The sequence below is a fragment of the Sitophilus oryzae genome, unplaced genomic scaffold (assembly GCF_002938485.1).
Source record: "Sitophilus oryzae breed Bouriz unplaced genomic scaffold, Soryzae_2.0 scaffold_149_pilon_pilon, whole genome shotgun sequence".
In the NCBI taxonomy this organism is placed as follows: domain Eukaryota; kingdom Metazoa; phylum Arthropoda; class Insecta; order Coleoptera; family Curculionidae; genus Sitophilus; species Sitophilus oryzae.
The window spans coordinates 666163-691476 of NW_022146169.1; the positions used below are offsets into that span (position 1 = coordinate 666163).

Below are 25314 nucleotides of genomic sequence, written 5' to 3' on the forward strand. Positions count from 1 at the left end.
GTAAGTCAAAACATAAAATAACAGTGTTTTCATCTTCCTTGTCAGTATTTTTTCATTTCTGCATGCTCCCTTTTCTATGGAATGTCTTGAATATTCTTCATTTTTCTCAGTGGATAGTCTGTTCTCTATTATTTGTAGCTTTACTTCCTCACACAAGTCACATCTGTCCTTCTTTGATGTATGGAAAAAAAAGGTTATATTCGTTGCTAAAAACATGCCTATAAAATGAGTCCTTAACAGGTTGCTTATTTTCTGACTTGCAGAGATCCACATAGAGCGAATACATTTTGCAATGCTAAGGTTTGATTCTAGGTACTCTCTACTACTATTTGCCCGGTAGTAGCGAGACTCCACTTTGGGGAAACTTTCGATGTGCCTTTTAAGAAATGTTTTGTCATCATCATTGATACTGTGTTTCACATGTCTTCCTTGCCTGCTCTCTTTAGGTGTGTTCGACACGATGTCTTTCCTAAATGTACATTATATATTGGAGTCTGACTAATACATAACGTCCCCAGATAAAATAGCTTGCACACCTCAATCCTTTGATCCGAGACGTTAAAATAATAGCGAAAAGTATTTTTCCGGCGACTGTTTTGTGCATTTTTTCCTTTTCTATGCCTCTCTACCAAAAATTTTTGGAAAGTGGTGAGCAAAAATAATTTCTTTGCCTGTTCATCAAGGGTATAATAGTTTTGAAATATGATGTTTCTCTCTTGATCAGAAATAAATTTTTGGCATCCGTGAACGCAACTAGTTAAACAGTTCTTTTTGGTCAGCACGCCTTTTGCAGGAACTAGTTTTTTTCGTACAGACATGTACTCTTTTCCTTCATCATGAGCTTTTTTACTCACATTGCACGCCCAAGACTTTGGATTCCTTGTCCTTTTTCGAACATTTTTCTTCCCCTTGGTTTCACGTTCACCATCTTCTGCTGTGATAATATGGCCCCTTCCTTCCATAATTTCTTGGTCTGAGCTACAAACACATAAATTAAATAAAAAATAAAGATTGATGATGATATTCAAAATAACAAACCTGCTAGTGTCTGGCGATGAATCTGGAAGATATTCCTTGTCTACATCAGAATCATCACTGCAGTCAAATAATCTAGCATTTTGTGAGCTCTCTCCCATTCTAAAATAATATTATCTTATAATACCCTGATTCTATAGATTTAAAAAAACTCACGTGTCTTGTTGAAGTCGACGACGTTTCTCTCGCATTTGAATTGTTTTGAGATCATCCTCACTATCTGAGAAACTATCCATCTTTAAACTACTACTAATTCACCCTTCAATCACGTATGCTTCGGCAAAAGAAACTATAACATAACCTAACTATTGAAAAAGTTGAAAACACACATACAACTATGTAACTCATGTAGGTACTTATCCCAGAAATTTTCAGTGTAACAAAATTGTATGTGGCACAGACAACTTTGTGCTATTATTTTATATGTTTAAATACATACACTTATGTATTGCTGGTTGTCTAACCCTGAACATTTCAACATACGACTTTGTTATACCATGTATAGATAGACACATGCACATACAACTTTATAATCCCAAAATCTCATTTTTAAAAAAAGTGGCGCTTACAACTGTGTAACTCTAGGCAAGCGATATGACATAAATTAGGATCGATTGACGTATTCAATTGTTTTCGGTCACTTCCAGTTTCACCGGAAATGACTACAACTTTTGATTTTTAAATGACACCTCCGGTAATTTTTTACTTTATTCGATAGAAAATGTCACTCTGAATAGAATGACATATCATATGTCAACTTTTGACATTTTCGCATATGGTTTATTTGAAATTATAACTTGCCGTTCGTAACGAAAATTTGACCGAAATACCAAGTATGGTATCAAATTATTCGTAAAAAATGTTTTTCCAAATATGCTAATGAGCCACCCTCGTTCCATTTGAAAAAATTGAGATATGATTAAAAATACGATTTGAGCATTTTCTAGCTGGTCAGGACAAGACACTAAAAACATTAGACGATCAAATCTGCTTTTCCAAGACTCCTTGATGACGAATTAGTGTCTTTAACATAGTCATGGCATTCTAGATTGAATTTTAAAATACAATTTTTAATTAAGCGAGAATGTCAAAAGTTGACATATGATATGTTATTCTATTCAGAATGTCATTTTCTATCGAATAAAATAAAAAAATACCAAGGGTGCCATTTAAAAATCAAAAGTTGTAGTAATTTCCCGTGAAACAGGAAGTGACCAAATACAATTGAATACACCAATCAATCCTAATTGTAATGTGATATACTAACATACCAAATCTCGTTTTTTTAAATCAAAAAATAAAAAAGTTATAGGGGTGAGCCACTTTTGAGATGCACCCGGTATATCATTTATTAAAAACTGCCATTAGCTCTTGTTAAAAATTAATATTTAAGATAGGTAAACATGGTAAATATAGGTTTTTACTATAAATTGGTGTCTGGAAACTTTTATCACAAAATTACCTAACAATACACATTTATTCTTACGCGGGTCAAATTTTATTTGTGGTTATGTGATATATTGATATTTGATGAGGCTATAATCTTACCCATGGTGGTTAAACTTTGATTAGTTGATTTATATGATGGGCGTGAAAAAGTATATTATAAAAAGCCAAAAAATCGAGGTTTTTGTATTAATAAAGTTTTTTTAAAAGTGCTGTTGGCTGTTGACTGTTGTGAAAATTTAGTATTATTTTCTACAAAATTGACAAAAGTGCAATAAACGTTTTTTCTTTGAAGTACATTTGAACTACTCCCGAATTTAAATAATAATATTTATTTTTTTGGTATTTTATATCTATACAATAAAATCACATATAATTAGAGATTGGTAATTACACAAATGCAACAGGTTTTAAAAGAAGGCATTTAATTTTATGCATATTAACTTTATGCAGAGTATCTTTAAAACCACTTTTTCGAATTGGTAAACTTCTTTAAAAACGCTGTTTTAGCTATAAACATTATTTTTTCCTTATATTTGGTCTTTATTGATATATTCTTTTTTACTTTGAGTAGAAATCAAAATATATGCAAAAATAATTGAAAGTATAGGCTGTGAAGGAAAAGAAATACCATTTACCTCTTTTTTTGTTCTTTTTTACATTATTTACCCCATTGCACATCAAAACTTAAAAAATAGTCACTTAAGTGCAGATGCTTTAGCTTTTTTAATTTTATATTAAACTGTATTTTTGAATTTGTATCTACTTAACTTAGCTAAGAATAAAGCGTCACAATAAACAGCTCTATAAAGAAATAATTCTTTACTGTGTATTTAAAACTTCTTTCAATAATATTCTAGACATTTTTTTTCTCTGTACAATTAAGTTGTCAAGATATGTCATTGTCAAAACGCAATTGCAATGACAAAAAAATTGGGACACCTTCAAAGGCGTCGACGCTGCCTGTCGCTTCTTTAAATATTTTGGTAATATCATGCAATATTTTCTAGGTGATAAGGATTGTAGAGCGGTCATTCGTGAAAACGAAATTACTTTCGAAGAAGGCGCTATAAGAAGCGGCAAAGCCTCCAAAATAAGAGCCTCATCGATAAAATTCAATGTACTTCTAACCAGTTATGAATTAGTATCAATTGACTCTGCCTGTCTTGCCTCGATTGACTGGGCGGTTCTGGTTGTTGACGAGGCCCATAGACTTAAAAGTAACCAATCAAAATTCTTCAAGGTAAGACTACATTGTTGAATATAAACTTTTTATCGTGTATATTAATTTTGACGGTATTTTTTTTAGTTTTTAAGCAGTTACAGTATTCAATATAAATTATTATTGACTGGTACACCTTTGCAAAACAATCTGGAAGAGTTGTTCCATTTGTTGAATTTCCTGAATCCAAATAAATTTAACGATCTGCAGGTTTTCCAAAATGAGTTTGCTGATATATCTAAGGAAGATCAGGTATGTTAACTTTTAATAAATCCTTTATCCTTACTTAATTATAATAAATTAAAAAAAAAATAAGACTAACCCCCGTAGCTACAAAACAAAGCACAATCGGACATATATGTTGATATAAAAAAATAAATTTTATTTTTATATGAGGAATGTTTTTTGAAACACCCTGTATAATGTTAATTTTTAATTTTAGGTGAAAAAACTTCACGAGATGTTAGGTCCCCACATGTTGCGTCGTTTAAAAGCGGACGTACTAAAGAACATGCCTTCGAAATCCGAGTTTATCGTGAGGGTGGAATTGAGTCCCATGCAGAAAAAGTACTACAAATACATCCTGACAAGGAATTTCGAAGCCCTGAACCCCAAAGGCGGTGGGCAATCGGTCTCTCTGTTGAACATAGTAATGGACCTGAAGAAGTGTTGTAATCATCCGTATCTCTTCCCCGCAGCTGCTGAAGAAGCTCCTATTGGTTCACACGGTCAATATGACATACAACATTTAACAAAATGTAAGTGAGAATATGATGATATTCTTATAATTTAAAATATTTTGTATCTTTTTCTTTTTTTTTCTCTTATTTTATTTTACCTTATCTTTTATCTTTTTATACATTTTATTATTTTTTGTTTTGGTTTATTTTTTATCTTTTATATTTTTTAGCATCTGGAAAGTTGGTCCTTCTCGCCAAAATGTTAAAGATACTTAAGGATCAAGGCCATAGAGTGTTGATTTTTTCTCAAATGACCAAGATGTTGGATATATTAGAAGATTTCTTAGATGGAGAGGGTTACAAATATGAAAGAATCGACGGAGCTATTACAGGAAATCAGCGTCAAGAAGCTATTGATAGGTATGTACATTATTTAAGAATTTGTTGTACTATTTTTTGTCTCTTTTTGATATATTTAAGCAATTAATAATTTTATATCTTTTATTGCTATTTACATAATATATATTAAGGTTGATTCTCACTATACCTTCCAAATCAGCCACCTTCCGTTTTTTTTTCATAACAAGGAGCCGTCCTGCCGGAAATACTGCGATCTGTGAGGTCTATTGGGTTTGTCCCCTTTCTATATCTGCACCCATTTTCCTAGCTTATGCAGGTCCTTGGTAGGATGGGAGCATAGTTTCTCCGGTTCTAGCCTAGCTTTCCCAAATAAAAAGTGTCGCTTGCGATCCAGAGCCTCGCAATGACATATGTGCTCCGCTGTTTCAGGATCTTTATCGCAGAGTCTGCAGCAAATACTTCCTTGATACAGGTTGAGCTTGTTCAGGTAACACTTGACAGCCATGTGTCCATTAGCAATTCTTTTGCGGTTTTAGAGCTAGGTCCTTGGATAAAAGCCTTGCTGTGCTTGTGCCCCTGTCTGTTTCTCCAATGGATATTGTGCTTTTCCCTGATCCAGAGTTTTAGTGCGCTACGGGCCATACATTTGGGTATTCCCAATACTAACTCTGGACCAAGATAGGATGCCGATGATCCCTGCCTAGCTAGCTCATCGGCTTTTTCGTTGCCTTGGATGCCGCTGTTCTGTTCCTTCGTGCCAGAGCTCCCAGTTCATCCAGGCATTCCCAGACGAGTCTCGACGATACCTTCCGTTTACATAAAATATTATATAATGTAAATGAATAGGACAATGGCACACTATCCGTTCTGTTTCCCTTCCGTTCCATATCCTTCCATACATTTTTTTGACGGACGGACTGAAGCGTATCGGTAACAGCGTTGTCAAGTTCTTACATTTGTACCAGCTCTGTTAACATTTTGCTGATATTTATTTATTCTTTCACCTCTTAATTAAATTACATTTTTCCAAAGATACAATTTTTTAAAATAAAACTTTCGTAATAATATAAATTGTACAATAAAAAGTATGGAACTGATACGGAACGAAAGCTTACGTATATCGTCAATACAATAAAAAATACGGAACGGATATGGAATGGATATGGAATGAAAACGGAAGGTATAGTGAGAATCAAGCTTTTCTGTTATGCTGTTAAGTATTACAAGTCAGAGTAAGCATTGCAAGTATCAGCCAAAGATAGTAACTAATAGGAAATTTTTATATTATACTTTTGCTAGACGCAATCGAAGTTATGGAAATACTATCTTTTTCAGTTTGGTTTGACGAAAACGCCAAATTCAATTAATTTGATTTGAATTTTTCAGGGTTTGTTGCTTTTTTCCGAATTTAATTTAGTTATTTCTTCTTTACTTTTTAATAACCTTTTTTTATAACAAAATGAATTCAACTAGAGAAAATCTAAAAGTATTTCCTAGTAGTTTATAACTTTTTGACACTGTATGATGGAAATTTTTCAGGTTTAATGCACCAGGCGCTCCCCAATTCGTCTTTTTGCTTTCAACAAGAGCAGGTGGTTTGGGTATCAATTTAGCAACAGCCGACACTGTAATTATTTATGACTCCGATTGGAATCCTCATAACGACATCCAAGCCTTTTCCAGAGCTCACAGAATCGGTTTGTTTAATTAAGCATTAGGCATACTCTTTGTTAACTATACTTTTTCTTATTATCATTTAGGTCAAGCAAATAAGGTCATGATTTACCGATTTGTCACGCGTAACAGCGTGGAAGAAAGAGTAACACAAGTGGCCAAGAGGAAAATGATGTTGACTCACTTGGTAGTGCGTCCAGGAATGGGCGGAAAAGGTGCTAACTTCACCAAGCAAGAGTTGGATGACATTTTAAGGTTTGGTACGGAAGAACTATTTAAAGAAGAGGAAGGCAAAGGGGAAGAGGTACTTAACTATATAACTGTTCATTAATGTTTTTTAACTGATTGTTATTCCTTAGGCCATTCATTACGATGACAAAGCTGTATGCGAGCTGCTGGATCGTACCAAAGAAGGTATTGAACAAAAAGAATCGTGGGCCAACGAATACCTTAGTTCCTTCAAAGTGGCGAGTTACGCGACTAAAGAAGGAGAGAACGAAGAGGAAGTTGATACAGAGATTATCAAACAAGAGGCTGAAAATACTGATCCCGCTTATTGGATCAAATTGCTGAGACATCATTATGAACAAGTGTGTAAAAATAAATTTAAATTTTGGTTTTGTAATTTCAAAGTTTGTTTTTTAGCAACAAGAAGACATCGCACGCACTTTGGGTAAGGGCAAACGTGTACGAAAACAAGTCAATTACAACGACGGTGGTATGACTACTGATACTCGGGAGGATACCACTTGGCAGGAGAATCTCTCTGATTACCACAGGTAATTCTTTATTTTTTTTATTCTTTTAGTTTTTTTTCGGTATATTCTTTCCTTTCATTTATAATTGCGCACTTCATTCTTATACCATTCTGGTCACTTCATCTGCGTGGTCTGTATTTTAACGCATGCGACAGAGATAAATATAAAGGACCGGTTGGTAGACAGAGAGATAAAATAAGAAGCGGCACATAATGTTGTCGGTTTTTACATGTGGTAGAAAAAAAAATGAACTGTTTTAAAAACTCTCATGTATACTACTGAACTGATGATAATATATTAAAGCTAAATATAATCTATTACAGCTGTAGTAAAATGAGTAACTAATTGTGAAAAATAAAGTTCCAACCCTAGATGCAACATTCTTCGTAAATGCCTACTTGTGCGGTTTGAAATTTTGATGCAAAATCCGGCAATACCGCATAGAAGAAATGTATCCACCCAACGTCTCTTTAATACATTTGATTTGTTAATAAGTTGTCTACAGCACTGTCTAAAGCTTGATTTTCATACATTCGTTGTACGATGATACAATATTAATTTTATTGGTTGAATTTAAAGACTTTAATTGGTTAGAAAATTACGCAGTTTTTAAATTTATTGCATTTTCATGCCTCCGTTCATCGGATATACGATTTGCTTGTGATTGGTGTCATTTTATATCTTCATTTCCATAACGATTTCGCTGTTTTACTTATAGTCTAAAACTAGCAACGTTTTCGAGAGAGAATTTTAAGAAAGCTGGTTCCTTAATATATTTTTTTGCTATGCTCTCTTAAAGAGAGTGCGGATTTTCATCGGCTGCTGGTAGACGTTGCGTTCACTACTGCGCATCACATCTATATTCAACATCTGTTTACTACTGCGCATCACAAATTCGCCCTGTATTTAAGGAAGTAAGGAGGCTAGGACAAACCCATGTGTAGCATATTTAGTTTCATAAAAGAGTAGCAAAGTAATGTGAAAATCGCATCATTGTATCTCTACTCATAAACGAGGAACCCCATATAATGGGATACCCTGTACAGATGTGATGCGCAGTAGTGAACAGCAGTAGTCTACCGGCAGCCAGACGGCCCGTATTTTGGCCAGGAGAGCATAGCAAAAGATATATATTATTAAAGAACCAGCCTTCTTAAAATTCTTGTTTCCCGATGGTGCTAGTTCTTGTATTATTATACTTTTATTAAGGTTAGATTAAATTTGTCAAAACGTCCGTTATCGTTTAGTACGATCTTTCTCCGTGGGCTAGAGTAAAACATTTATGGATGAAAAGTGGTGCGGAAACACTATGACCAATCAGAGATCATCGGATCAACGGATAACGGACGCATGAAAATCAAGCTTACACGTTAATATCCGGACCACACATTTTCGATGACCAGATTGGTATATTCTTTTACCTCTATACCTTTATCCCACTGAACTTCTAAATATTTGAACCAATTTTACACTAGTTACTGTATATTTTCCTTATTTTTAAAGCGATTTCTCGGCTGGTTCAGATGAAGATAAAGAAGACGATGACTTCGACGAAAAGAACGATGGAGATCTTAGTAGGCGGAGCAAAAGGCGCATTGAACGAAAAGATGAGAGAGATAGACCTTTACCGCCACTTCTGGCTAGAGTTGGTGGAAATATTGAGGTAATTACTTATCTACCATTTTTAAAAACTCGCTAACTTTTTGTTCTTCAAGGTTCTTGGTTTTAATGCTCGTCAACGTAAAGCTTTCCTCAATGCTATTATGAGGTATGGAATGCCACCACAAGACGCATTTAATTCACAATGGCTAGTCAGAGACTTGAGAGGCAAATCTGAGAAGAACTTCAAAGCTTACGTGTCTTTGTTTATGAGACATCTTTGCGAACCTGGAGCCGACAACGCGGAAACTTTTGCCGATGGCGTTCCTAGGGAAGGTCTGAGCAGACAGCATGTTTTAACTAGAATTGGTGTCATGTCACTAATCAGGAAAAAGGTACGAACTGTTGCAAGTCTGTTTGACACGAATTACTAAACACTGGTATATTTTAGGTTCAAGAATTTGAGCATATTAATGGCGAATATAGCATGCCAGAGCTGATTAGAAAGGTGCTGATCGAGCAAAATAAATCTAGTACAACCCCAGGTGAATCGGAAACTCCAAAAAGCGCGACAACCAGTACCAGGTATTTTCTACAGTTTTAATTTTAAAACTATATTAAATAAACGCTAATATGTTTTAGTGCGACCCCAGCAACTAGTGCTGCTCCAAGTCCAGCACCGAATGCCCCCAGTGAATCTTCAGAGAAGGAAAAGTCAGAGCCTGAAGAGAGCACTAAAGAACCCAAGACTGAACCCAAAGAAGAAGAGAACAAAGAAAAGGAAAAGGAAAAGAGCGTCGAAGATACAGAAAATAAAGTGAAAGAGGAAGCAACGGAAACAACAGAGAAAGAGACGGCGAAGGAAGACGGTGAAGTTAAAGAAGAGCCAAAATCTGAAGAAGTTAAAAAGGAGGATAAGGAAGAAACACCAATGGAAGTTCCTGTAGAGGAACCAAAAGTTGAGAAGGTTGAAAAGGTTGAAGAACCAGCTGTTAAGGATAAAGAGGACGTTAAGCAGGAGGAAGAACCAAAAGAGGTTAAGAAAGAGGAAGATAATGAAAAGAAGGAAGAAAAACCGAAGGTTGAGAAGAAAGAAGAGGAGGAAGTTGTTTTGTTAGATGAAGAAAAGGTTTGTTACTGATACAAAAAATGTTAATTGACTTTAATTACTACATTTTTATTTTTTGGCAGAAGGAAAAGAAGGAGGACGCGGCTCCAGAAGGAAAGAGAAGGTTCATGTTCAATATCGCTGATGGAGGTTTTACAGAATTACACACTCTGTGGCTGAATGAAGAGAAAGCAGCTACTCCAGGTAGAGAATATGAAATATGGCATCGCCGTCACGACTACTGGCTTCTCGCCGGTATCGTCACTCACGGATATGGAAGGTATATTTATCGTGTATATTTTGTTACGAAGTCTATAGAGAGGTATTTTAGGTGGCAAGATATCCAAGCTGATGCCCGATTTGCCATTATTAACGAACCGTTTAAGATGGACGTCGGTAAAGGGAATTTCTTGGAAATAAAGAACAAATTTTTGGCCAGGAGATTCAAGGTAAAACATACAGTTATGGTTTTGTAAAATCAAGTTAAAGTTCATATCAATTAAACTTTTAGTTACGTAATCGAGGGCGCGATTTTTAAATTGTATCCAGACTAACTGGAATTTAAGTTTCGCGCTGGGTATTCAGGTGGTAGCTCTGCTGTAAAAAATGTTAAGTTGCCGCCTCGTTGCCGCATTTATTTATTTATTTTCTGACATTGTCATTCGTTTTGACACTTTAGTTTTTGGTTTAAATAAATAGTGTTAAAAAATGTCTATACCTATGTGGCGGATTCATCTCTCCAAAAAATCCTATATGGGTATTTCGCCACTGCAAGAAAATCTACAAAACAACCTTAAAAAACACTTCTGCGTTAATCCAAACCTTTGAATAAGAAGACTAAGGAAGGAGCATAATGCTATCCATGTATTCATGCATGGTGGGCGGAAAAAGGACTCTAGGGTGGGGATCCTTGACAGTTCTGTTTGACGATTCATTTGACACATTTGAATTTGATTTGAAATTTTGTGGATTTGTCAGTCTTTACGGAGCTTATTTTATGGTATTTATTATTTATTCTACTACTAATAGTTGTATAAAGGTAGTAAATCTAGATGGAAATTGTGTGGCAAAACTTAAAATAACAGTGACACTATCGCGATTTATCGAAAAAGACTCTAAAATAGTTGTGTAGCATGCGGTAGTTCTCGGCAAAAATCAAGTGAAATAATGGAACAACTTTTCGCTAGTAAGTGACTATATAATATACATACATGTAATAAACCGATCATTTATGAAATTCACTTAAATTAACTAATTATATATTTTTTCTTGCATTGTTGCTTTTATTTACTACTTGTCAAAGATTAGATGTCAACGAATTTAGATACGTCAATTTGACTTACCTGCTTCAGTAGCGTATCGGATGTTTATGGTTATAAATAATGATTATAACTTATCTATTTTTAGAATTAGAATTTTATATTTTTATAACAATTTTAATAACTATCAACATTTATTCGCAACGTAAAATAAATAAAAAATTATAGAGTCTACCACACGTCTACCCTACATCATAGTTTTACATTTTTTAAATAAAATTAGAACGGCACTGATAAGCCATATTTGAGGCCCATCGCGGTGGACCTAAGATTTTTGATATGCTCCTTCCTTAGTCTTCTTATTCAAAAATCCAAACGGAAACTACTTGTCAGAAGTTAGGTTTAGAGATATACAAATTTGCCTAACGAACAAGAAAATGCTTAACGTTTCGGAAAGTTTATCTCTTTCCGTCGTCGAAAGTTAAAAAAAATAAAGAATAAAGAAAAAAAACTATTTAAAATATTTAAATTCAACTATTCGAGAACACTTTAGTTTTTTAAAACAGATACGTCTACAAGGAACCGTTGACGTTCTGTTAAAATGACATTATATCAATTAAACTTCAAAATTAACAATTACTACCTGATAACAATTACTTAATAAGGTAAAACCAAAAAGCCCAAACTTTCTGTATGATTATTTTTAAATTTTACGTATGTTATGTTTATTTATGTTATGTTCTTTAAAATCAAAGAAGCGATTGCCATACATTACTAACATCTACAGATGCATGAGCAATACATTTATTTTTATTAGATTGAATTAAAAAAGGCTCCTTTATTTTTCTTTTAGAGGCTATCGCTTCTTTCATTATGATTTTGGCGTTATTAAAAAAATAAATAAAAAATTAAATAGTGTTGTGGTATTTTAAACTTGAAAACGTTTACTAGCAGATCTTGCAGTCGAACATTGTTCTTTTTAGAACATCTCTTAGTGCTAAGTGTACAAGATAGCTTAATAGCCTTAAAAAAAATCATCGTTATTTTATTAGAATATTTTGAACGGGAAAGCGGTAGTAATGGCCCTTTATGTCCCTTAAGTGCTGTTAAGAAAGTGAGTTTTGTTGATGTAAATAATAACTGTTTAATATTTATAATTAAATTATTTTTGTTCCCTAAAATATTTTGATTAAAAGAAAATATTTAAAAGTAGGCAACGCTGTGCCGGTCAAGCTTAATCACGTGCCTAAAAAAGTTTATTTGGTATGAACTGTATGCGAGAGAAAAAATCTATAATTTTTTTTTTAAATAAAAAAGTTAAGATGTAGTTTTTATTGAAATATTTGCTTTAGCTTTTGGAACAAGCTCTTGTCATCGAAGAACAACTTCGTCGCGCGGCTTATTTGAATCTCACTCAAGATCCAAACCATCCAGCGATGTCCTTAAACGCGCGTTTCGCCGAAGTCGAGTGCTTGGCCGAGTCGCATCAGCATCTCAGCAAAGAATCCTTAGCCGGTAAGACAAAGCGCGAAATACTTTGTTAAAAATATTTAAAATACTCTTTTTTGGCATTACAGGAAACAAACCGGCGAATGCAGTACTGCACAAAGTATTGAATCAGTTGGAGGAGTTGTTAAGCGACATGAAATCCGACGTATCCAGATTGCCAGCCACTCTGGCAAGGATTCCTCCCGTCGCGCAACGATTGCAGATGTCTGAAAGGAGCATTTTGTCCAGATTGGCAGCTACATCTTCATCCAGCAGTCAGTCGACAAGTAAATTTTATTATTTTTAGTTTTTGTTCAAAAAGTTATTTGTTTGTGTGTTGTTACCAGGCTTTTTATGTTTTAAACATGTTGTTTTAAACGTGTTACTATGACTTGTTTTAAATATTGGTTTTAAACATGTTTGGGGTGCAGAATCTGAAACTCATTTATAAAAAACAACTGTAACACCAAGAGATTAAAAAAGAAAGTAATTATCTCAACCTAATATTGTCTAGAAAAAATCGGTTAACTCATAATAATAGAAAAAAAAAACCTTAAGCCTGTTTTTTTTACAATAACACACGTTTTGTTTAAAAATGAAAAAAACAAATCAACCCTGTTTTTACTGAATCTGAAAATTTTTGATACTAAACAAATGACTTTTTGATATAGTTTTTTACCAATAATATTAGAACCACTGAGAAGTTAATTTAAATATGCAGTAGTAAAATGTAGAATGTTTAGGAGGGGGGTTAGTCACCGCGATCCTATAGATCTATTGTGTGTTCCCCTTTCATATCAGCTCAATACTACAGTGAGGTGTTTCTCAAAGTTTTACCGGGTGTCCCACTAAGAACAGCTCTCGGCTGTACTGTAAATATGACAAATCTTTATAACAATGGCATCAAATATTTCAACCTGTATTTGCTACATCGATGTAGAGTTGAATAAAAATATTTTCACAGAGGTATAACAATATAACAAGTAATTGCAGGTAATTTATAATTAAATAATAGTCACAAGACAATGCTATAGTTAGTATTAACATACTATGTAACGTGATTTACATGTTTTCTATGCACAAGGAATACTAGCATATTTATATGGAGCGATTAACAATGATTGACAGCGATTAACAGTTGTATGCGTTTATCAGTAAAAGGTACATTCAGGCTGAGAGCGTCGAGCGTCGCGTCGCGTCCGTGTGTCGAAATGGAATCAGTTCACTTAACTTAAATTAGACCGTTCAGGCAGACAGCGTCGGGGTTCGAGTTCAATGGAGCGGACGCGACGCAAACGCCTGAATGTACCTTAAAAACCATAAAAATAAGTACCTTAAAAATCATTTTTTACGCGTACAAAAAACAATTTGTTGTTTTTTGTATGTATAAAAAATGTTTTTTTTAATATATTACTTTTTCAACATTTCAAACTACACTTTTTCAAACATGTCCTTGAAATCCTTCAATTTAATAGCTGTTAGTAAGAAGTTTTACTTCAAATATGCGCACATAGTGCACACACAATGTTTTTTTTTAATTTTCAGAACGTCATTCGGGTCAACTTTCGTTTAGCTGAAATCAGTTATTAGAAAAAAAAATTGTCTTTAAAAAGCTACTGCGAAACACGGAAAACACAAATTTTCCTGCGGAAATGCGTAATTTCCAAATTTCGCACTTTAGAATAACTGAAATCTGCTAAAAAAATACATTTTGCGTTTAATTTTTAATATTTTTCTGAACAATATAAACACATTTATTAGTCGTAGGGCTTACGGAAAAAAATATTTATAACTAAAGGGGCTATGAGAAATTGCTGGAAATTATTTTCAAGTTTGTAAAACGGCCGCTAGGTGGCGCAACTGCAACAAAAAATAAGAAAATAGATTTTTTACAGAATTTTGCCTAGATAATGGGTACTATAAATAATAGCTTCATAATCTTCAGTAAATTTTGGATTTTTTTTTGTTAGAACCATTTTCCTCTATCTGCTAAAATAAAGTGGTGGGGGAAGGTTAGATCTATCTTTATTTAAATGTTAATAATTCCGGACTGGATGATCAGAATCCAACAAACAAGGGCTCGTTTAAAAGAGCGTCTCTTACTCTATATTATACCATAAAAATAATAATAATAAGGTTTTGAACGTAGACGCTAGGGGGCGCTTTCTTACAATTTAACAAACATAAAAATTAAATACGATAGTATGTGTTATTTTAGCTGATAGTAAAGAGTAGTAAAAACTTAAAAAGTCAGCAAAAACCAAAAACCCTAAAAACCGCAACTTGATATCTTCTTTCAAACCAAAGATATTAGCAAAATTATAATAAATACCAAAAAAATAAGCCTTAATTACATTATTTTTACAATACAATATCAGTAGCCCTCTTGATTAGGCCCATTCTAACAAAAAATAAGATAGAAACAGTTAGTTTATTTTAAAATCGACGAAATACCAGAATACCATAATACCAGATGTATTAATATCTAATAATTAAGATATTAATAATAGTGAACAAGAAACGATGATTCAGTGAAGTCATGGTAGGCCTTGGAAAAAAGTTGCTTTTCGCGCAATAGTATAAACATCAAATTGTTATTAGATCAACATTTTGATAGTCTTAGCAGCGTTTTTGTATCTTTTAAATGCTTTTTCAAAATTCCTTTATTATTTGAAGTAGTTGAAGTTGTTGGCATTTTGAAAAAGCAATCAAAAGATAAAAAACGCTGCTAAGACTATCAAAATGTTGATCTAATAACAATTTGACGTTTATCATCGTTTCTTGTTCACTATTATTAATATTTTAATTATTAGATATTAATACATCTGGTATTAGGTATTCTGGTATTTCGTCGATTTTAAAATAAACTAACTGTTTCTTTCTTATTTTTTTGTTAGAATGGGCCTAATCAAGAGGGCTACTGATACCGTGTTGTAAAAATAAGGTAATTAAGGGCTTATTTTTTGGTATTTATTATAATTTTGCTAATATCTTCGGTTTGAAAGAAGATATCAAGATGCTGTTTTCGCTGACTTTTTAAGCTTTTACTACTCTTTACTATCAGCTAAAATTACATAAACTATTGCATTTAATTTTTTTGAAAAAACGTGCAATGTTTGTTAAATTGTAAGACACGCCTCCCCTAGCGTCTGGCTGTTCAAAAGCTTATTATTATTGTTTATATGGTACAATATAGAGTAAGAAACGCTCTTTTAAATGAGCCCTCGCTTGTTGGATTCCGATCATCCAGTCCAGAGTTATTATTATTCATATAAAAATAGACCTAACCTTCCCCCACCACTTTATTTTGGTAGATAGGGGAAAATGGCTCTGACAAAAAATATTCAAAATTTACTGAATATTATGAAGCTGTTACTTATAGTACACCTTATCTAGTCAAAATTGTGTAAAAACTCCATTTTCTTATTTTTTGTTGCAGTTGCGCCCCCTAGCGGTCGTTCTACAAACTTGAAAATAATTTCCAGCAATTTCTCAGAGCCTCTTTAGTTATAAATATTTTTTTCCGCAGCCCCTACGGCTAATACTTACCAAGATACAGCCGAGAGCTATTATTAGTGGGACACCGTGTACATGGAGTAGTAACATTATTCAGGATATCATTAGGCAAAATAATTTAATAATGTGACAATAATTAAAGTAAAAAATTATAGATGTTTTAAGAATTATTAAATATACAGGGCGACACACAGCTTTCTGGAAAAGAGAGACGATACGATTTACGTTTTCAAAATATTTTAGTCAATATACAGGGTGATTCAAATTTCGAATCAGTTTCGATTTTTAAATGGCATGCTATAGTATTTTTAATAGCTATTTAGAGGTACCAGCCGTTTTAGTAACTTAACGTATGCGGCTGCTTGAACCATCTGAACCCGCATGAAAAACTGGAACTTTTAGTGCTTTGGACGCTTTTTGAATTGCCTTAAATCGCGATCCTAAATCGTTTTGAAAATAATTTACTACATTAAGTATAAGTATTTTGGATTCATCAGAATATCGCATTTTTATTATTTTTATATCTTATTTTGCATTATGACATTAACATGAAATCAAAATTTGACGTAACTTTAAAAACGTGACATCTAACAAATTAGTTATCGCCGCTCCTTTTTGTTGGTAATTTTTTGTTTCAACTGATTTATTAATAATAAATAAGGATGGTGTTATTCTAAATGGGTATTAAAAATACTATATATATTTTTTAAACCAGTGGATTTACCATTATAGTTTTACCATATATTTTATATCGGGTGGTTGTTGAAGTATGACAATTTTTAGACTAAATATTCTGCACATTTAAAACTCATAAAAGTATGAAATCCAAAACTACTTACTCACTGGTTCAAAATATACAACTCACTGGTTCTGATATTCTACTAGTAGAGGTAGCAATTTGAATATAAATTTAGCATGCATTTATTTTTTTGCATGTATTTTTAATTCGAGTAAATCATTGAAATAAAAGACCAATGAAGGGGCATTTGAACAAAATTAGTGCGACTATGAAGGAACTTTAATCCAGCCTATTAAAATACCGATTTATCAGTGACGTTCTAATTCTATTTTTTAACGTGTTAAAATATAGTAAAGTAGAATCATTTATTTGCTGGTTTTGCTTCACTTTGTGTTTTTCAAAAGTTAAAATTGTTAAAAAATATATATTTCTAACAATAAATAAGTTAATATAATTAATAACGAAAACACAGATACCCTACTGAAACATCAAAATCAAATTGACTATTTCTAGCTAATTTCGACAAGGCTTAAATACAAAAGTGCAAGAATAAAAATATAATTATACAGGGTGGTCCGAACTGTATTCCGGAAACTTCAGCAGCATATTCTGCAGATAAAAATAAGTAAAAATGTTCGTATAGATGTATGTTCAAAAATTCTTAGTTTCGGAGATACAGGGTGTAGAAGTCTCATTTTTCCAAATAATTTCTGCAGTAACGTCAATATTTGGATTAAAATTGGTGTCTGGGAGTTTTTTTGGCATGAGAAATTTGATTTTGATGTCAATATGACTCCTACTAGTAGAGGGCGCCACCTACGTATATTTTAACTAGTTTGAAGAGTCATAACTTTTCGTCTGTACCTGTATAAGTCTACTGGGTAAAAAAATATACATTTGCGATGCTTTTTACGCAAAAAAGGTCTCTTGGTAAAAATCGCTACGAGTAATGGTTTTCGAGATATTTGGAATCGAAATTATCAATACCTTACAATTAAACATGTTGACTAAATAGTTATTAGACTGAGATCATAAATTTGAAATGTTTATGTACCAAAAGTTCAACAAAAACTGTTTTATACTCATTTTTTTGCAGAAAAAATATGATTAATTTAAAGAAATAAAAATTTCCCAAATTTATTATTTCAGTGAAATAACTACCTATACTCAACGTGTTTATTCTTCGTCAATAATGGCATGTATTGACTATTTCCGTTCTAAATATCTTGAGAACGGTTGTTCCTAGCGATTTTTACAAAGAGATATTTTTTACGGAAAAAATCACAGAGATGTATATTTTTTCCCTCGGTAGTTTTATACAGGTACGGACAAAAAGTTATTACGCTTCAAAATAGTTAAAACACATGTAGGTGGTAGGTAGTAAAGTGGTGGTAGGTTCAAAATAGTTAAAACACATGGTAGGAGTCATATTGACATCAAAATCAAATTTATCATGTCAAAAAACTCCCAGACACCAATTTTCATCTAAATATTGACGTTACTACAGAAATTATTTGGAAAAAATCGAAATGAAAATGAAATTTCTACACCCGTATCTCCGAAACTAGGCATTTAGCACATACATTTATACGAACTTTTTTTCTTATTTTTATCTGCAGAATATACTACCGAAGTTTCCGGAATACAATTCGGACCACCCTGTATATTTATTATGATTGGTTTACTACTTGTAACTTATAATTACTTACTAATGAAAAGTTCTTAATATTCTTACTTAGTAGCTAGTGTAAAGATAATATGCGCGCCGCACAACTAAATATTTTGAATTCTCCTTTTAGGATTCTCACTGTAATTTAAAAATATATTTTTCTCATTGTAATTTAAGTTCAATGTCTTTTGAAATTAGTACACTTTGCATAGTTTACATAGTTGCATTCAGTTATAAAATAAACAAGGAAGAAATCCCTAATAGACGGAGAGCTGGCTACATAAAAAACCTTATCATCGTTACATGGTCAATTTTTTTTTGTGAAGTATCCTTTTGTGTTGCCATTATGAAATAGTCGTGTCTGCCAGCGCGATCCCGGGGCTTAAAGCGGGGGCGGCCAATCGAAAGGGTGAAATTTTGACACTTAAAATATTATAAGGTACACGAGTTATAATTATCAAATAACTTTTATTTATTATCAAGAAACGTGAAAAATTTTTGTTCGGCATTTTTCTCGTGGCTAAAATGCCGGCAGACAACACGAAAGAGACATGAAATTTTTTCCAAAGTCCATAATTTTTAAAACAAATTAAGGCATACATGCATGCTGATTGGTGGAATGTCATATTTATTTATTTTAAAAGCCGTATACAAAAGGGCAGACAAAAAGATCGTGACTCAGTCAGCGGTAGACAGGTATCAAAAGTGCGATATTACTCTCTATAGGGTGAATCTTAAATAAGTTCAAATATTTTTAGAGCTGGTAGATCTCGATAAAAGAAACATATTTTCTCTTTACCGTTTTTCAAATAAGTCCAGTATAACCGAGTTATTCAAGTTTGAAATTTTAAAAAGAAATTGATTTATTTTTAATAAATGGTGTGAGCTACCTGCTTTTTTCTGTATTTGCATCCATTCTTTTAGTGTCGTAATCGTAGGGTAAAGCCATGCCATAATCTTGGTAGGTTAAGAAATAATTACCTAACCTACCCACGTTATACCGTGGGTAAATTTGCGGTTAACAGGCAGTTCTAAAAAGTTTTCTAAAATATACAGGAAAATAAAAAAAAGAAATGTCGAAAATCACATCTTTTTTGCGAAAAAAAAACGTGTTCATAGACGTGTTCCTGGAGTCGAAATACGAGTATATCACCCCTAAAAGTATTTGCACTTATTTAAGACTCACCCTGTATAAGCGTTTTCAGGAAACGCTCGCCGCGTTGTCAATTAAAACATAAAACATGTAAGTCTACAAACATTTTACGGTGCAAATATCGACTCAGAGGAAGACTCGTTTGAGAGAGGGAGGATCGCAGTACGATGAGTCAGATACAAATAGTGAGGCAGAATAGTAAATGTTTGATAATATCTGTTTTGAAAATAATAAAAACATATTTATAATATAATCGTATACATGATTTGCGTTCCCTGAAAGCGCTAGAGTAATATCTTTTGATAACTGTCTGTCGCTGATTTAGCCACGATCTTTTTGTCTGTCCTTTTGTATACGGTTTTTAAAATAAATAAATATGACATTCCACCAATCAGCATGCATGAATACCATCTCTTTTTTTAAATTATGGAATCCGGAAAATCTGCCATGAGAAAAAATTCTGCCAACAATTTTTCACGTTTTTTAATAATAAATAAAAGCTATTTGGTAATTATAACTCGTGTACCTTATATTTTTAGTGTCAAAATTTCACCCTTTCGATTGGCCGCCCGCACTTTAAGGCCCGGGATCGCGCTGGCAGACATGTCTATTTCATAATGGCAACATAAAAGGATACTTCACAAGAAAAATTAGCCATGTAACGATGATAAGATTTTTTTATGTAGCCAGCTCTTAGACTATAACAAATCCGCAACAATTTCAATTAAATTCATATGTGTCAAGTAATATGTCAAATTAAACTGACAAAAGACTCCTTCCTTAGTCTTTTTATTTAGTGGTGTCAATGGAAATATTAATGATTTTTTTTAATTTCAGCTCAAGTAATGAGTCAATTCCCTCCCGGCTTTAACGCGGGCAGCCTTCCCGGTTTTTCAGCTGCAGCCGCAAACTTCTCCAACTTTAGACCTCAATATTCCGTACCGGGGCAGCCTCCTAGTGGATTCCCATCTTAAAAAGTATGTAAAGAACTTTGCTAATTTTCGATGTACGAATTTTACACTTTTTTTATCCTTTCAGACTCGTCAATAAATGTATTCTGAACTTTGTGTACACTGTATTTTTTGCTCAGATAAGCCCCAAGAGTGAAGGCTTGTTTTAGTTAATTAAATTTTTAGCTTACATTTTAAGTTCAAATTTTATATGTTCTTGATTCTATTTATTTTAACAAATGAAATAAATCCCACAGTAAGTTCTTATCTGTATTTTATTTCAAGGTGTCGTGGAAAAATTTATTTAATTATTTAGAGTATACTTCATGCTAAACTGCATTTATTGTATAGTTAGTAATTAACAACCATTAGCTGTCAAGTATACTGCTGCACCTACTTAATTTGACAGTCCTGTGATCTCATCTTTAATACTTACCTAACTAAAAACCATTTAAAGTGTTTAATATTCTAATTATTAGTAACTATTTTGAGACAGCTGGTGGTAAATATAGTCTGTTCAGCGCGAGAATATATGGTTTTGACAGAAGACGTGCAGAAAAAATATTTATAATTTTTCAACTAAGGCTGTATTCCGTTGCAAAACCAGGCGAACCAGACCGGTAACCTACGGTAAAGAGTTTACTACGGTTCCTGAAAAACATCGGTTTGATACGGAACAGTTTGGTAAAATAATGGAAATGTCAAATTTTGACGTTTTCTAAATTTCAATACATTTATTATAAAATTTATCTTTTATGCATTTTTAATGTACCCATTCTCTGTGCTTTTACGTTTGCTTCTTCTTTTCAATGGAGTTTAATAAGTACTTTATTAATAAACTGTTAAACTCGTTAGACAGCTCAAGTGAAGATTTGCTGGTCCATTATTAAAACAGATCAATAATAAATAAACAAATCTAATCAATATTTATATTTCTATAGCTTACAAAACATTCACGATCTTGTTTTTCATGTTTTCTTTAAATGTTCCTGACTTTAAGAAACAATGTCTGCATGATAAGTTTAAATGGTCCTAAAAAGTCATTCTATTTAGTTAATGAAATTTATTTACCTTTACTGCCTACCTTCATTGCCTTTGGATGTAAATACAAAATATTATAACAAATTTTAGAAGTTAAATGAGAATTTCACTCGAATTTCCAATATTTGCTTGATTGCCAAACAAAACCAGAAAACCAACCTTCTCGCGCTGGTTAGTTTGGTGACTTTCAAACTCAAAGAAAACTTTCAGGAAACCGATAGAAACGGAACATAAAACCATAACCAAGGTAAGCAACAGAATACACCCTAAAATGACAAAAAAATACTATTATTGCTGTAATAAGTATATTCTTTCGCTGGACAGATTATAAACATTTATTTTCAGTAGACAAAATAGCTTTTAGAAGGTAATTTATAATAACGAATTTCACTGAGTAAGAGTTTGTTACGGTAACATTTCACTTTTGTGATGTCGCCTTTTTTTAACAGGCATGTTCTTTCATGTTGGAGCATTTCTCAAAATAAAAAAAATATTGAAAAATAATGCTGGTTTTATTTTAGAACTTTATATAACATTAACAAATAAATGGAAACGAGATTTAGAATATTTGCTTTTTTTCTCTTATATATATATATAAATATAGTTTTTTTGGTCTACTCTTTAGGCTAGGCGCTGACATGCAATTTTTAGTTGGCCGAGTATTCAGTTGCAAACGTGAAAACAAAATAATACATTCTTCTGCGGCCGATCGTTAACTATTTGATTGAATATTGGTTACAAAGCTGCAACTAAATAGTCGGCTGACTAAAAACTGCCTGTCAGCGGATAGCCTTACAAATCACAACCGGATTTTATAGAGAATTAAGTAAATCGCTGAAAGGCATGTCCAGTTCATCTTTCACTTTAACAAAGTTATCGACAAACGTTTGCCTCTGCATGTCGCTAGTTAAATTCCTATAAAAATCTGCTCCGGCGATGCAAAATATCTTCTTGTCTTCGTATTCGTACCTGCCAACTCGGGTCTGTACGTAAGGAAAGAAGGATCTCAGCCATTCGCTTGGACTAGCACTAATAAAGAAACAAGTCAAGCACCACGTGTTGCCTATGTTGGATACGGAGTTTGTAAAGTTGACCAGGCTATATACCACCCAATCTTGAAGCAAAGAGAGTTGATGCTGTTGGATTGCTGTTTCAAATACCTTTAAAATAAATTTTAAGACATTTAAGTAATATAACATTTTCAACTATTTTGAAGTGAAACTTCTTTACGTGCGCTGAGGGTAAAAATTCAAGGACACGACACACTAGAGGAAGAGCGGCAAGGACAGCCTACGGCTTATAAAAAATCGTCCAATTTAAATGAAATTTGGTATGTCAATAGATTGTACCATTGTACCAAGGCCAACTTGACCGTGTATGACCCGTGTCACTGTGATAGTTAGTTTTGACGTAAGAAACGTCAAAAGTTGATGTCCGATTGCGACTAAATTTGGTGGGTAGGCTATGTGAGCGACGGTGCACACGGTCCCACCCTGCAAATTTGGACACAACGTTTCGTTTACATTGTGCCTTCTTGGATATTGTGGGGGCGTTTGACAATATACCACATAAGGTGGTCAGGCGATCTCTAGAAACAAGAGGGGTGAACAGAACTATTATTCGCTGGTTTTGGGAAATGCTGTCAACACGAACAGCAGAGGCTCAGATGGGCACCAAAACTGTTGCTGTTAAAATAACGCAAGGAACTCCACAAGGTGGAGTAACCTCCCGTTTGCTGTGGAGCTTGGTAGTGGATGAACTACTAGACGAATTAACTCTAGCGAGAATACACTGTATTGGGTATGCAGATGACATAGTCATGATCGCTCGGGGGAAACATGAAGGCACCCTGTGTGATATTATCCAAAGAGGACTCCGTATCACTGAGAGATGGTGCAGGACTTCGGGCTGAGTATCAACTCAGACAAAACCGCGATAATGCCATTCACCAGAAAGCGAAGTCTGAAAAACTTGAAAATAAACAACTAGATGGAAAGGAAATACTGCCATCACAGGAATTTAAATATCTGGGAATAACCCTGGACAGTAAACTCATGTGGAACAGGCATATTAAGAACACTACCAGCAAAGCCACAAAGGCTCTCATGATATGCAGAAGACTGGCCGGAAATAGATGGGGCTGCTCCACTAACATTTTGCGCTGGATGTATACCATGATAGTAAGACCTATGATTACTTATGGAGCAGTTGCCTGGTACACAAAACTAGAGCAACGGACGGTAAGGCTAAACCTGTGCAAAGTCCAGAGACTAGCATGCGTTTGCATCACAGGAGCCATGAGAACCTGTCCAACAGCAGCAATGGAGATCATTCTAGATCTAACACCACTGCACATTGTCATTGGTAGATATGCCAATGCGACAATGATTAGAATGATCACTAACGGAATCAGTAATGGGAGAATTGTCAGATCAGGGGCTTGGAACACCCTCAAAAAGGAAATACCACTCCTGCAACTCCCAGTGGACGATATGCCAAGAACGTACAACTTTGAGAAACATCTCAATGTAGTATTGAGCAATAAAAAGCATTGGAAGAGAGAAACGTCTGCCCAGCAGTTAAAAGACCATACCATAACTTGGTATACTGATGCTTCCAAAACCAATACGGGAACAGGAATCGGAGTATTTGGGTCGAAAACTAAATACTCCGAACCAATAGGCACTTACCCTAGCATCCTACAGGCAGAAATCTACGCTATCGAAAGATGCGTACAACTTATCTTAGATAGGAACTATCGGGAACAAGAAATAGCCATCTTATCTGATAGCCAAGCAGCGTTAAAGGCGATCAACTCAGTATCAATCAATTCGAAATTGGTAAAAGAATGCATAGAGAAGCTGAATAAATTAGGCAAAGAAAACAAAGTCCTTCTACTCTGGGTGCCTGCTCACCAAGGGATAGAAGGCAATGAAAAAGCAAACGATCTAGCTAGAAAAGGAGCGAACACTCCACTAACTGGACCAGAACCGTTCTGCTTTCCAAGTGGTAACCAACTCAAGGCGGAACTCAAGAACTTGGAAGATTCCATCCGCAACCTGGAATGGGAATCTTGCAACGGTCTAAGACACTCGAAGAAGTTTCTGAGGGCTTACGATCAAGAAAAATCACATCTTCCTGGGTTTAAGTAAGAACAATCTTCGGATTGTCACGGGGTTCTTAACAGGACACTGTCTCCTCAATGAACACCTCAGTAGATTGAAACTAAGAAGAAACGACGAATGCAGATTCTGTGGGGAAACTGGGGAAACACCAGTACACCTCATCACTGAGTGCGCCGAGACGACAACCATTCGTGTCATGAACTTTGGTACGACTGATATTGGAGATGGAGAACTACTCTCTATAAAACCGTCCCAGATACTGGCTTTTGTCAAAGCCCTGGGACTGTATGATGAGTTATAACTCAAGAAAGGGGGACACAATAGATCTGTAAGGTCGCTGTGATTAACCCCCCTCCCAATCATTCTAAATTCTAAAAAAAAATCTAAATACGTTTGCACTTTCATCAGGGTGGGACTACGGGTTTGATATTGAAGAAAATCGACAGGCGTCGATTTTCTTCAATATCGTGCGTCGATAGAGTGCGTCGGGCA

The 25314-nt window shown here is 34.0% G+C and overlaps 2 protein-coding genes across 4 annotated transcripts in view; one reads left to right on the top strand and one right to left on the bottom strand.

Moving 5' to 3' along the window:
* The window catches only part of LOC115877991 (chromodomain-helicase-DNA-binding protein Mi-2 homolog), a 57946-nt gene extending 37023 nt beyond the window's left edge, over nucleotides 1-20923 (top strand). Inside the window, exons 16-33 of one of the 3 annotated variants that reach the window (XM_030894342.1) lie at nucleotides 3492-3724; nucleotides 3791-3955; nucleotides 4146-4461; nucleotides 4614-4803; nucleotides 6283-6440; nucleotides 6504-6721; nucleotides 6777-7007; nucleotides 7063-7196; nucleotides 8679-8838; nucleotides 8891-9169; nucleotides 9226-9359; nucleotides 9417-9903; nucleotides 9966-10162; nucleotides 10214-10331; nucleotides 12494-12656; nucleotides 12719-12916; nucleotides 20544-20683; nucleotides 20745-20923. In XM_030894342.1, coding sequence (XP_030750202.1) covers nucleotides 3492-3724; nucleotides 3791-3955; nucleotides 4146-4461; nucleotides 4614-4803; nucleotides 6283-6440; nucleotides 6504-6721; nucleotides 6777-7007; nucleotides 7063-7196; nucleotides 8679-8838; nucleotides 8891-9169; nucleotides 9226-9359; nucleotides 9417-9903; nucleotides 9966-10162; nucleotides 10214-10331; nucleotides 12494-12656; nucleotides 12719-12916; nucleotides 20544-20680 — 3518 coding nt within the window. In that variant the 3' untranslated portion in view covers nucleotides 20681-20683; nucleotides 20745-20923. Of the gene's footprint in view, nucleotides 1-3491; nucleotides 3725-3790; nucleotides 3956-4145; nucleotides 4462-4613; nucleotides 4804-6282; nucleotides 6441-6503; nucleotides 6722-6776; nucleotides 7008-7062; nucleotides 7197-8678; nucleotides 8839-8890; nucleotides 9170-9225; nucleotides 9360-9416; nucleotides 9904-9965; nucleotides 10163-10213; nucleotides 10332-12493; nucleotides 12657-12718; nucleotides 12917-20543; nucleotides 20684-20744 lie in introns of those variants that run through there. The other 2 variants (XM_030894343.1, XM_030894344.1) reach the window with 2 other exon arrangements.
* A 1267-nt stretch (nucleotides 20924-22190) lies between these two features.
* LOC115877992 (huntingtin) overlaps nucleotides 22191-25314 on the bottom strand; it is a 52534-nt gene continuing 49410 nt past the window's right edge. The window contains exon 32 of the mRNA XM_030894345.1: nucleotides 22191-22857. Within this exon, the coding sequence (XP_030750205.1) occupies nucleotides 22510-22857 (348 nt within the window). The 3' untranslated portion in view covers nucleotides 22191-22509. The remainder of the gene's footprint in view (nucleotides 22858-25314) is intronic.